The sequence below is a fragment of the Euleptes europaea genome, chromosome 6 (genome assembly GCF_029931775.1).
Source record: "Euleptes europaea isolate rEulEur1 chromosome 6, rEulEur1.hap1, whole genome shotgun sequence".
Taxonomy (NCBI): Eukaryota; Metazoa; Chordata; class Lepidosauria; order Squamata; family Sphaerodactylidae; genus Euleptes; species Euleptes europaea.
Window position 1 is genome coordinate 31,257,949 of NC_079317.1, and position 13,373 is coordinate 31,271,321.

The 13,373-nt window shown below is 44.7% G+C and overlaps 1 protein-coding gene across 1 annotated transcript in view; it reads left to right on the top strand.

Moving 5' to 3' along the window:
- Positions 1-301: 301 nt before the first annotated feature.
- Positions 302-13,373, top strand: part of STON2 (stonin 2) — a 63,634-nt gene continuing 50,562 nt past the window's right edge. The window contains 3 exon segments of the mRNA XM_056850814.1: positions 302-418; positions 2,324-2,578; positions 10,110-10,289. Of these exon segments, the coding sequence (XP_056706792.1) occupies positions 331-418; positions 2,324-2,578; positions 10,110-10,289 (523 nt within the window). The 5' untranslated portion in view covers positions 302-330.

A 13,373-nucleotide genomic window follows, 5' to 3' on the forward strand; every position in this document is an offset into this window, starting at 1 on the left:
AATAAATAAAAATAAAATTTATAGCAGCTGTGACCCCTATCAACTCAAAAGGAGTGTGAGTAGTAATATGCAGGTAATGAAGAAATAAGCCAAGGAAATAGATTTAGGGTTGTTAATGGTATTCAAGTGGTAGGTGCAAAATATACGCATTGCTGTCATTCGGTAAGCAAAATCGATGTGTGCAGAATGAAACATAATTTTCGTCTTCTTTACAGCTGTTGTGTTTGAAGGGCTCTTTACAGCAAAGAAAAAGCGTCTGTTCTCTGCGGTCTGTTATTCAGACTGTACTATCAGCTGGGGTGTGAAGATGCACAGTGACCTGCAGCGAGCATGACATCTCTGGCCAACGCCATCACCTCCCACCAGTCGGAGTGGGTCTCCTTCAACGATGGGCTGCTCCTCCCAGTTACCTCCCAGGGTAAATTCCTTCCATCGGATGAAGTGGACTGGTGCCACCAGTCACTTTTTTGACTCAGTGCGACTCGGTCCACAGGTTGCCATTGCACACCCAAAGTGCAGACCCCTTTATCATTCCATTGTAGGTGCATCCCTTAGCCTAGGGATAGTATCACTAGTGAACACATGAACACAAAGAATCATAGAATCATAGAGTTGGAAGGGACTACAAGGGTCATCAAGTCCAATCCCTCCCCCCCACACCCCTAGTGACCAGAAGATGGCCAAGATGCCCTCCCTCTCATCATCTGCCCAAGGTCACAGAATCAGCATTGCTGACAAATGGCCATCTAACCTCTTCTTAAAAACCTCCATGGAAGGAGAGCTGCCTTATACTGAATCAGACCATCAAGGTCCATCAAAGTCAGTATTGTCTACTCAGACCGGCAGCAGCTCTCCAGGGTCTCAGGCAGAGGTCTTTCACATCACCTACTTGCCTGATCCCTTTAACTGGAGATGCTGGGGATTGAACCTGGGACCTTCTGCGTTCCAAGCAGAGGCTCTACCACTGAGTATAGCCGAGGCCTTGCTATATCAAGTTTACAGCATACACCATAAATCAAGGCCAGCTCCACCCAACACACTGAACCAACACTCCCTTTATTTCTTGCTACTGGGAGCAGGACCTGCCCCACCTAGCAGACAAATTAAGCCAAGATAAATTAGTTTTCCAAATTAAACCAGAAACCAAGGGATATGTATCACAACAATATTTTTGTCTCTATGTTCATCCCCACATTCTGCATCCAAACCCCCACCTTAAACCTAAAGAAATATTTCTCACTGGTAGAAGTCAAGTCAGTAGGCTAGACAGCAGCACGTCCTCCTAAGCATGTCAGTAAGCTGGACATGAGTACTTCCTACATGTCCTGGGGTGGGTGGGGGTTGTTTCTATGTTTTGTTTAAGTAGCTGCCTAACCATGAAGCTCTCTGGCCTTGGGCCAGTCACTAAGGTTGCCAGGCATATCCTGGTAACCAGCGAGAGACCAATAGGGTGGGGATGGGAGGGGAGACATAATGGCATAATGTCACTTGTGGGGTTTCCAGCAATTCTAAAGGGGACTGGTGCCACTTTTGGGTTTCCCCCAGGAGTGACATCATGCTGTTGGTCTGCTGGTCATTTAAAAACAAATTCTCAGTGGCAAATAGGAACCAAGAATAGAAAACCCCCAACCAGGGGCCTAGCAACCCTGCTAGACACTCTCTCATAGCCTAACTTGTTTCACAGGGTTGTTGCAATGATAAAAGTTGGGGAGAGAACACCATGTAAGCTGTCCCTAGCTCCCATGGAGAAGGGCAGCATAAAACTATGCATTAATAGTATGCCACACATGTGGCTAAAAAGGGAAGCATGATGACAGTGAGACAACATCGTCAGGTTCAGTGAAGTAAAAGATATTCTTTATAGTTCCTTCGAGCCCTGCAGCTTTATATTTTTGTAGGAGAGCTGTATGTTATGAGAAATGCAAGGATGATGAAAAACAACAGGACTTGAGTTGAGTTCCACCTTCTCCCTCCATGGTATGTAGTTCATTTCACCCCATGTCGCTACTGTGTTTGTTTTCTGCCATAGCACCTCCATATTATAGGCTGGCAGGGTTGAGAAAATATTCCGCATAAGGATCCTGTAAGGAGACTTATATTAGAGAAGGGGAAGGGAAGATCTTGATTTTCAGCAGCAACCTGCATTTTTTATTTATGTAATGTAGCTCTGGCTTTAGAAGCATATAGCTGTAGCTCCACTATATGACATCCACACTTTACGAATAGTTTCAAATTACAAAGAAGTTTTTAAAAAGGAAGGAAGGAAGGAGGGAAGGTCAGTGCCACACTGTGTTTTTTAAGAACGTTGTGTCTCTTGTTTCAGGTCATCCGGTTGAACCTCTTGAGCAATTTCTCTCCTCATCTGATACGTCCTCTGAAGGCGTTCAAAACCTGGATGGAGAATTTCAGACTCCTGCCCAAGTTGAGCTGGGAGATGCAGTGGACCAAGCAACTGCAGACCTTGCATCCAAATGTTTGCTTGAAAACCATCAGTCTCCAAAACTTGATTTTTCATCCTTGAACACCTGGGTCCAGTTTGAAGATGCCCCCTGGACCAGCACTTCGCCAGAGCACACAGGTTAGAACATCTTCCTATGTTCAACCAAGTTGCAAGGTCATTGAATCTAAACATACATTCACCACTCTTAACACAATTTGTTGCCACTCCTGCCTGTATTACCGCCAGTAGAATCAAAGAGTTGGAAGAAGCCATACAGGCCATGTATGGGGCTGGACTAGATGGTCTGTATGGCCCCTTCTAACTCTATGATTCTATTGACAGTAATACAGGCAGGAGTGACAACACGTTGTATTAACAGCAGTCTTCTTTCGTTGTGAATGTATGTTTAGATTCAGTGACCTTGGCGGACAGCAGAAGGGTAATATCCACATTTTCTCCAGTGGCACAGTATGGGCACTCCAGTGGTCTTTGATCTCGGCCTCTGCAAGCCAACCTTCACATGGCTTTTTTAAGAGGAAAAGCTAGACCCTTGCTTAGATTATTGATTAAAGAGACCACCTCCAAGGTGGCTTTTATTTTCAGTTTGGGTTTTCTCCTCCTGTTGAGTACAAAATAGTTCAAGACATGGGAAAGGAATAGCAAAAATGCCCCTCATCACATAAATGTGACTTCTTGTGCAAATACAGTGTGACACTAGACCTGGGAATGATGTGACAGGAAATAACTGCAGCTGTCATACAACATACATGCTACCCTGATTACCTGCAGGACAACATGAAGGAATTTTGTCACAAATACAAGAAGCTGCCTCATACTGAGCCAGATGCTTGGTCTGTCAAGGTCAGTAGTGTCTACTCTGACTGGCGGTGGCTGTCCAGGGTCTCAAGCAGAGGTCTTTCAAATTGCCTCCTCATCCTTTTAACCAGAGATGCCTGGAATTGAACTTGGGGCTTTCTGCATGCCACAGGTTCTGCCACTGAGCCACGGTTTTTCCCATCCTCTCCCACAACCATCTCAAGCAAAGTATACCCATTGTGTCCTCCTGAATCACAGCCCTCTGGGCTCAAGCTGAACCTCTGCAGCATCACTGGCGCAGGTCCAGGAGGCAAGTCCTGTCTCCTCCAATGCTGCTGATAACCAGGGACATGCTGAGCTGCTACGGTCTGTCAACACCTTCTTCATGGCGCCTCCCCAAGCAGCCGCTTGGGGTGGCGTGGCTGGAGAACCAGCCCTGGTTACTGGGGCAATGTGGGACTGGTTCCCACAGAAGCATCACTTCAGTCTGGAAGCCAATTCAAGAACAGGACCTTAGAGACTCTCATTCAGTATGAGGCATAATCTGAAATGGCAAGCAAATAAGGTACTAATAAGATAGATTGTTGGCATGAGCAACATCCTGGAATGTGGCCAAGCATGAAAATGAGAGCTAGAAAAGGTCACAGGTGTAGCCCTTGCTCCAATCAAAGGCTTTGTCTGATTCCAAAAGGTTGGAACCACTTGGACTTTACCTCTTGTCCTCGGGGAGGCATTTTTACAATAGGAGTCTCACATGAAGCTTAATGTGGTATTTCCGCTGAACCTGGAAAGTATTGAATGGGGAATACTGTGGCATCAGAGAGAAGAAGAAAGCAATAACTGGAAATTAAAAACGCTTGTGGGTAATGTTAAAACCAAAATTAATCTGAAGCGATACCTGGTGCTGTAGGAAAAAGGGTGCTGTAGCTAATGTTTTAGCCTGTAGGATGCAGGCAGCACAAATTAAGCTGATTTGGGGTAGGAACTCTCCAACCACTTCTTCTAGGTAGAGTTGGCTTCAAAGGCTTGAATTTAATTCCAGCAGCAGATGCAGTTTTCATTTCCATGTAGAATTTAGGAGATTTAGGAAAAGCAAAGCTGTACATAGGCTAGGGTTGCCAACAATATGGAGGAAAATGTCCTGTCCTTTAATGTGTGGAAATTGGTAGGTGGAGGCAACTAACAGCACCTGGCAAATAACATCCCCTTTATCTAAGAGGCAGGGCTCTTTTCCCCAGGCTGTTGGCAACCCTAATGAGGGGTATGCTACGTCTTCCAATGCCTACTCTGAAGAAAGTGGGGAAAGTGTATCGGTATCTGTCCAACATCTGTAACAAAAACCAAAATTCTGTAGTCTCCATCTCCTCCTTGGTGGTGAGGGTGGAAAGTGCAGTCAAGCAGCAAGCGGCCCCAAGTGTTTTCAAGGCAAATGATGTTCAGAGATGGTTTGCCATTGCCTGCCTCTGTGTAGCGACTCAGGACTTCCTCTGTGGTCTCCCATCCAAATACTAACCAGGACCAACCCTGCTTAGCTTCTGAGATCTGAAAAGTTTGGACTAGCCTGCACCATCTAAGTCAAGGCTTCTCACCTCCTTAAGCCATCCTATTACACCTTTGTTTTCAGTAGTTTTGCTGCCACAATAGCTGATGTCATGAACACATGAAGCTGCCTTGTACTGAATCAGACCCTTGGCCATCAAAGTCAGTACTGTCTACTCAGACTGGCAGCGGCTCTCCAGGGTCTCAAAGTAGAAGTCTTTCACATCACCTCCTTGCCTAGTCCCTTTAACTGGAGATGCCAGGGATTGAACCTGGGACCTTCTGCATGCCAAGCAGATGCTCTACCACTGAGCCACAGCCCCTCCCCAAAATGTCTTGCTTGTGAGGTTTATTTTACCAAGATGGTTTTCCTACAGATTTTATTCCCATGTAGGAAAATGTCTTGGCAGCCCAAGTTGAGTAGTGATTAGCATGTCTGGCTAGAACCCTGGAGACCCAGGGTTAATGTTTAATCAACCATCAAGTTGAATGGATGGATGGCCATAGGCTGGTCACTGCTCTCTGCTTAACCTGCTTCACAAGCTTATCGTGAGGATTAAAAGGAGGAAGGAAGAACCATGTAGGCTGTCTGAGCTCCTTTGAGGAAGGGCAGGATAGACATGTAATAAATATGCAACAGATATACTGGATTGTATGGAAAACACATGCCTATTTATTCTGCAGTAAAGTTGCTACAAAGTGAAATAAACATTTCGTTGAATAAACATTCATGTTTAGTTAACATATACACATATTAGCATATACACATCACTGTGCTTGTGTGGCTTTCCTATACAGATGTTCCAGTTGTCCGGGCAAGAAAATGCCTGCTGTGAATTGGCCCATAAAGTGGGGATTAGTTGCATTAGTTTTCTCCACAGGCGGTTTTGTTACAGCCCCAAAGCATTTTGTTAAAGTCTTGAAAACGCCCAGCTTTCATTTGAGAGAGCATCTCTCTTTAATACATTTTTATCCCTTCCTTCCTTCCTTTGGGGAATTAAGAGCCGCATACAGCGTTCTCCCTCCTTCATCATATCCTCAGAGCAACCTTGTAAGGTGGGTTAGGCTGAAAGAGAGTGACTGGCCCAGCTTCATAGCAACATAAGACTAGTTTCCCAGATCCTAGTACAGCATTCTGCTCACTATACTATGTTGCCTATAAGTCCCTAGTCTTCATGGTTATTCAAAGTTGTTTTAGAACGATGGCCTGTAACAAAACAAAGTTTTAAAATATCACAAATTCACAACACATTTCTACACACTGTCAGTGAGGTCCAGAGTTAGGAAGTTACAGTGTAACACAGAGGTGCCCAAACTTATTTGGCCTACCGCCCCCTTTTCAGAAAAAAAATTATTCAGCGTCCCCCTGGAAATATACCTTCTTTCAGCAAACAAACAGAAAGATGCAGTGACAAATTAGCGTTCATTTATGTATCTGTATTTCTACCTACATCCTACAACGCAGTAAAAAAAGATGTTGTAAACAAGACACCTTGAAGTTTGAAATTGTAAAATTATTTTTTAAAATCAACCATAGTAACATTTGCATTACACACAGAAAATTAAGATAATAAAGGATATTAAAATAAAAATCATGAATAGCATATTGAAATAATAGTACACTTTGCTTTGTATGTGTTCCATAATCCGTAAAGATCGAATGTTTTGAAGATGAATTAAATTTTTTAAATACTTATTGCACTTGCATTATTGTTAACTGCTTGTCACACAATTCAGAAACAACCTAAATTAAATTTCACACGTGTTGCCTATTTATAGTATCTCTAGAAAACAGAAATATCTCAGTAAATATGGGAACTGAAGCACAGTGTGTGTGTTAAGTGCCGTCAAGTCGCTTCTGACTCATGGCGACCCTATGAATGAAAGCCCTCCAAAATGTCCTATCTTTGACAGCCTTGCTCAGATCTTGCAAATTGAAGGCTGTGGCTTCCTTTATTGAGTCAATCCATCTCTTGTTGGGTCTTCCTCTTTTCCTGCTGCCCTCAACTTTTCCTAGCATGACTGTCTTTTCCAGTGACTCTTGTCGTATCATGACGTGACCAAAATACGATAACCTCAGTTTAGTCATTTTAGCTTCTAGGGTCAGTTCAGGCTTGATTTGATCTATAACCCACTGATTTGTTTTTTTGGCAGTCCACGGAATCCGTAACCCTCTCCTCCAACACCACATTTCAAAGGAATCGATTTTCTTCCAATCAGCTTTCTTCACTGTCCAGCTTTCACACCCATACATAGTAATAGGGAATACGATGGCATGAATTAATCTAGTCTTGGTGGCCAGTGACACATCCTTACACTTCAAAATCTTTTCTAGCTCCTTCATGGCTGCCCTTCCCAGTCTCAATCTCCTTCTGATTTCTTGGCTGCAGTCTCCCTTTTGGTTGATGGTGGAGCCAAGGAATAGAAAGTCTTGAACAATTTCAGTTTCCTCATTGTCAACCTTAAAGTTGTGTAATTCTCCTGTAGTCATTACTTTAGTCATTACTGAAGCACTAGTTGATGGTTAATGAACCCAGTAGAAATAGATATAAAAATATCATCCATGCTACCTATGGACCAAGCTTATAAGCACACCTTGACCTATACACCTTTAACATTAAACACTAGCAAAGATAATAAAAAACGTACCAAAAATGAAGAAAAATAAAATTGGGAGGAATAAAAGTCACACCAACCAACATCAATGCGTGGAGGAAAGTATTGGTTTTCTCTAAAAGTGTGTGGTTGTCCCCAACAAGGGCCAGTGCTCTTTCGGCCTTGGCCCCAGTCTGATGGAATACTCTTCTAAGTGACATCAGGGCCCTGCAGGACCTTCAGAAGTTTCGCAGGGCCTGTAAAACAGAGCTATTCCACAAGGCCTACAATGGAGGGTGACCACAGGTTGTCCTCATTACTGGCCTCTCTCCCCCTCGGGACTTCTCATATAAGGATTTGGCTGCTTGGCCAGGCCTCCAATGGCCCTGTAATTATATGAGTACCATCTTGTTAACTGTGTTAATTGTATTGAATGGTTTTATTAATGTTATTGATTACTTATGAATTGGAGATATATATAATTTTATTATGATTGTTGCTATCTGCTGTCAGGTAAGGGAGAGGTATGGGATCTTCAGCAGCTGCCACCACTCTGGTGTGGGCCTAACTCAGGAGGGCCCAGAGCACCCTCCCTGCCCCTGGCTGCGTCTTCTCCCAACAGGCTGTACTTTCTAGGTGACCAAATGAGGCGTGAGAACCCAGGCAGAGTAACAAACAGTCTATTAAAGAGGTCTAATAATAATGATAACTCAAGCCACAATAGGATGACAAAACCAGTAAAGGCAGGCAATCAAACAAATAAAAACCCTAACGTATCTATCTTTACTGTCCCTAGCCGTCTCCTGGCACTAGGCCTCAGGCTAACTCACCTGTCCCTAGCTGTCTCCTGGCACTAGGCCTCAAGCTAACTCACCCCTTCCTGGATGAGGGATCCCTCTGTCTGCAGCAGCCTCTCCCCAGCCCGGCTCCCTAGAAGTGAACCACCCTCCCTTTTCAGGCAAGGCCTTTTATTCCTTCTCCCCAGGCATCATTCCCTTACCCCTGATTGGCCCTAGCCTTCCCTCCAAATACTCTTCCACCAGTCACAAGGCCCAGAGGGTACCTGGAAGATGTAGGCCTGGTAACTACTGTAATATAGGCCTCCCTAGGTCTTGTATTAGGAGCCCTGTGTCACAGAGTGGTAAGCTGCTGTACTGCAGTCCAAGCTCTGCTCACGATCTGAGTCTGATCCTTATGGAAGTCAGTTTCAGGTAGCCGGCTGAAGGTTCACTCAGCCTTCCATCCTTCTGAGATCGGTAAAATGAGTACCCAGCTTGCTGGGGGTAAAGGGAAGATGACTGGAGAAGTCACTGGCAAACCACCCCGTAAACAAAGTCTGCCTGGTAAATGTCGGGATGTGACGTCACCCCATGAGTCAGGAATGACCCGGTGCTTGTACAGGGGACCTTTACCTTTACCTAGGGCCTGTAGGCTGCACTTGAGGCCTAGGATCATGAAATCTGCCCTGAGCCCGGCTTTGACTGGGAATGAGGGTGGGCTATAAATTTAACTAACTAATAAATAATAATAATAATAACAGAGAAGTTGAAGGTCATCAGAGGGGTATTGTTAGGATAAAGAGGTGAAGATCTGATTTTTGGTGTTAAAATGTACAAGCGAGATGTGTGCATTAAGCATTCAGATGTCTTTTTATGGTTCCGATTGGCTCTAGCCTAAGGGCTGAGGTATAGAACTATTAAGCCAAGCACCAACAAAGGATTTGAGGATCCAGCTGCCAAAATGTAGGCTATGAATAGATTCTGGCAAGCTCAGTGAGGGGGTTCTGAGGGTTCAAGCGCTACAAGCCCCCAAGAAAATTTTGAAATTTGACCAGTTACAGAGACATTTTGAGGCCATATGAAATGGGTATTAGAGCATAATCTAAAGTCAATATTTACTACTTCAACACATTGGTTTATTATTCAATCACTAAAAAACTCCATCGATTTTGTTGAGAAATTCACTCATTAAAAAAAAGTTGCTTCAGGGGGCCCCTCCAGGATTAGGGCCCCTGAAGCTTAAGTTTCATTAGTTTCACAGTAGATTTGCCTCTACCACTGATTGGTTATAACTTACACTTTGTGTGTTTATTTGGAAAATAAAGTAATCACTATGACTTTAACTCTATGTTACACAACAGATGAAACAGGTATGAACAGTTTTTCAAAATTTTCTTCTCTTCTTCCTTTATGCTTCCACCGCCCCTTATTTTTATTCAACGCCCCCCCAATTGCATCTGAGGCTACTACCGCCCCCTGGATTGTTTCAGCGCCCCCCAGGGGGCATTATTGCTCACTTTGGGAAACACTGGCGTAACATGTTTCCTGACTACACTCTGGCAATCATTATAGGGAATTCCATGTAAGGCAAACAGCGATTTGTAGTGTAGAGATGTTCTATATGAAGCTCTTCCTCTGATGGGTTGCATCATACAAGTCTACCTCTGACAGAAGAGGAAGAAGAAGAAAAGAAGAAGAGTTGGTTTTTATATGCCAATTTTCTCTACCACTCAAGGAAGAATCAGACTGGCTTACAATCACCTTCTCTTCCCCTCCCCACAACATACACCCTGTGAGGCAGGTGAGGCTGAGAGATGGGTTTAAAGAAGGCTAGCCACATTCATGAAATTGTGATGAACTGCTTTTAGCCATGATGACTAAATTCCTGTCTCTCTCTCTCTTTGTATGTCTTTCTTTTTAAGCCCTTTCTTCAAAAACAGACTGCTGGACATGTCCCTCATCAGAATCTTCTAAGAGACGACCCGTTACCTCAGACAGTAGTTGGACAACTACTTCTGAGAATACCAGCAGCCCAAGTATGACCCCTTCCTATACAGATCTGCAATCCATAAATACAGAGGACCTGACCAGTGGTGCAGCATCTGCAGCAGGTTCAACTGGTAAGGCAGGATTTGCATTATCTCCTTGGTCAAATATCTCTGCTGGATAAATCTCTGTTCACAGTGAATCTTGGTGCAGCCTTGAGTACAGTCTCAAGATATGCAGTTCAGGAAGACCAGCTCCTCAAGAGGCAGCCAGATGTTCTTTTATAGCCATGGTCCATGTGAGTTTGTGCATCAACATGTGGTGGTGAAGAGCAGGAGAGATCTAGTGTCCCCTGGTAGTGTGTACATGCATTTATTATCCTTACATTTAAAAGGTCCGAACGGAGCCAGAGGGAATGAAATGGGCAGACGTATAAGGTTAACAAAAAAGTCGATCGCATATTGCCTGTTGGTCCCTGAGGTAGAGCGCATCTCTTCATAGATCATGTTAACAGTGTGTGAATGTTGGCCCCTTTTATGCTGTTCTTAGTCAAGTTAAATGCCAGATTCCTGGCAGCCTGGATTACGGTTTGGATAATGTTAGTAGTCTGTGGCTAATGCACGGGGTAGTGTGTGTGTGTGGGGGGGCAACATTCAAGGGTTTGTTGTGACTTTCAGCTTCCCTGGAAGAAACCAAGCAAGTAGGTCTATATTCACATTGTGGGAAAGATCTGCAAACAAATGTGTGCAGTTCTGGAGGCCTCACTTCAAAAAGAATGTGGACAGAATGGAGCGAGTGTAGAGGACAGTGACAAAGGGTGATCAGGGACCTGGAGAGCAAGTCCTATGAGGAAAGGCTGGGGGACTTGGGAATGTTTAGTCTGGAACAGAGATTGAGGGGAGACATCATTGCTCTCTTTAAGTATTTGAAAGGCTGTCACCTAGAGGAGGGCAGGGAGCTGTTCCTGTTGGCAGCAGAGGATAGGACTCAAAATAATGGGTTTAAATTGTGGGCATAAAGGTACCAGCTGGATATTAGGGAAAAAATGTACAGTAAGAGTAGTTCAGCAGTAGAATCAGCTGCCTAGAGAGGTGGTGCGCTCCCTTCTGGCAGTCTTCAAGCAGCGGCTGGACGAACACTTGTCAGGGATGCTTTAGGCTGATCCTGCATTGAGCTGGGGGTTGAATTAGATGGCCTGTATGGCCCTTCCAACTCTATGATTCTATGAATGGTTTTCTTGGCTTGCTTACTTTGGCTCTGCAATGCAGTATGGCAAATCAGCTACCTTGGTGATGGGTGTTAAGCATGAGACTTTGTAGCAGGAGAGAATGTATTGGGCTTCTTCGTAAGACTGTTGATGGAAATTCTTGGTCTTCTGTACCAACACATGAAGCTGCCATACTGAATCAGACCATTGGTCCATCCAGGTCTATACTGACTAGCAGCTGTTTTGGGTCTTGGGCAGAGGTCCTTCACGTCACCTACTAACCGATCATTTCAATTGGAGATGCCAGGGATTGAACCGGGGACCTCCTGCATGCAAAGCAGATTCTTTGCTTCTGAGCAATGGTCCCTCCCACTATTCTGTTTCTACTGGATGGATCAAATTGCTGGGTAGAAGCAGGGCAGTGGAACCACATTGTTTGGATCTGATCTTTCAAGCATCCTGAAAAACCCACTTAAGTGCCTGGCTCTAAGAGGAACCCTCTTTAATTAACAAGAGTAGGAGTTGAAAAATACGACCAGTAAGTGAAAGGGTGGTCTGGGGAATTTTTCCATTTGGGGGGGGGGCTTTTTTTGGGTCCTCAATAGCTTACAGTTGGGAGTGAGAGCAAGCCAGGACTGTGCAGAGCTCAACGCCATTCACGGCAGAAACGTACCCTGCATGCCATGCAAGGCTCAAGACTGCGGCCCCATAATGAGCTGGTTTCCCAGGGTGAATTAAATACTAGGCTGAGGAGCTTTCGTTCTCTTGATGTGGATTCCAAGTGGCAGGAGATCAAATCGGTGAGGTTTTAGCGGTAGCGCTAACTGCTGTGCCTTGTAACTCGTTTCATATGCTCAGGCTACTGGAGTATGTGCTTTGCCAATTGCGCAAAGGTGGCATTTGCCATAACCGAGCAGTGACCCTGCTCTATCCCCATAGACTGGCAGGACCACACAGCCAGTGGGGAAGAGGAGAGGGATCCCCCCGTCTGAAACGGGAGGCTCCGTTTCTTTTGCAGCTTAAAACGCTTGCCTCTAAATCATGGGAAAGGATGAAGTGATCACGTCGGTAAAAAGCAAAAGGAATGTGGTAATGCAGTGATGAGAGGTTGACAGGATCGGTTTTAGGCCTCTCTGCTCTTAAGCACAGGGAGCTAATCAGAAGCAGAGTTCATGTGGAAAGAGAGGGAGGAAGTCTGAAGAAGAGCACGTACACCACAAAGTTGGCTGCCCTCCTGTGTGACTTTGTTCCTGGATAATGATAGAGGCTCTGAAGATTGAGCTGTATTTTCTGATTAATCCGTTGCTGAGATGATCAGGGGTTCAGCCCAGATGAGCCTCCCAACTTGAAATAAACTTTCTGTTACCATGTGCTCTCTCTCCCCCTTGTCTTCTGCAGTTGCAGTTTCCTGGTTAGGGCTAACCACAGCTTGCTGCAATGTCCAAAGCTGTTTTCACATGTTGCATCCCCACATAGTGGGAGTCTAGCATCTTCATGGAACCCTTCCTAGCAATTGCAGTCACCATATTTCAGCGGGTCGGGCGAGGAACGAGGACACACATTTTGCTTGTGTGTATAGCTTCAGAGCTTACAAACCGGCCACTGGATTTTCCAGGGTTCTAGTCCACACATACCAAATCTTGTATGTGCATGCAAAATCATGCACCCCTCCTGTTCAGACAACATGGTGACCACATGTATCAGGAGTGCTGCAGGTAGCACAAGCTCCCAAGAGCTACGGTTGCCAACCTCCCAGTATGCATGGACATAACGTTTGGAAAGGGCTATAAACCAGCAAACCACGGTTAGCATTTTTCCTCCAAACTAGAATCAGAAACCTACTTCAAACCATCAATTCTGATTTTTTCCATGAAGGGAAAGCACTCAGTAGAGGTTGCGTATTTGCACATCACAATAAACTATGTGTAGCACTAAACAGAAAAATTACAGTGTATGCAAACAAGACAGTCTCTGTGTTGCAGTTCCAGTAACCATGTTCACCTGAGCAATG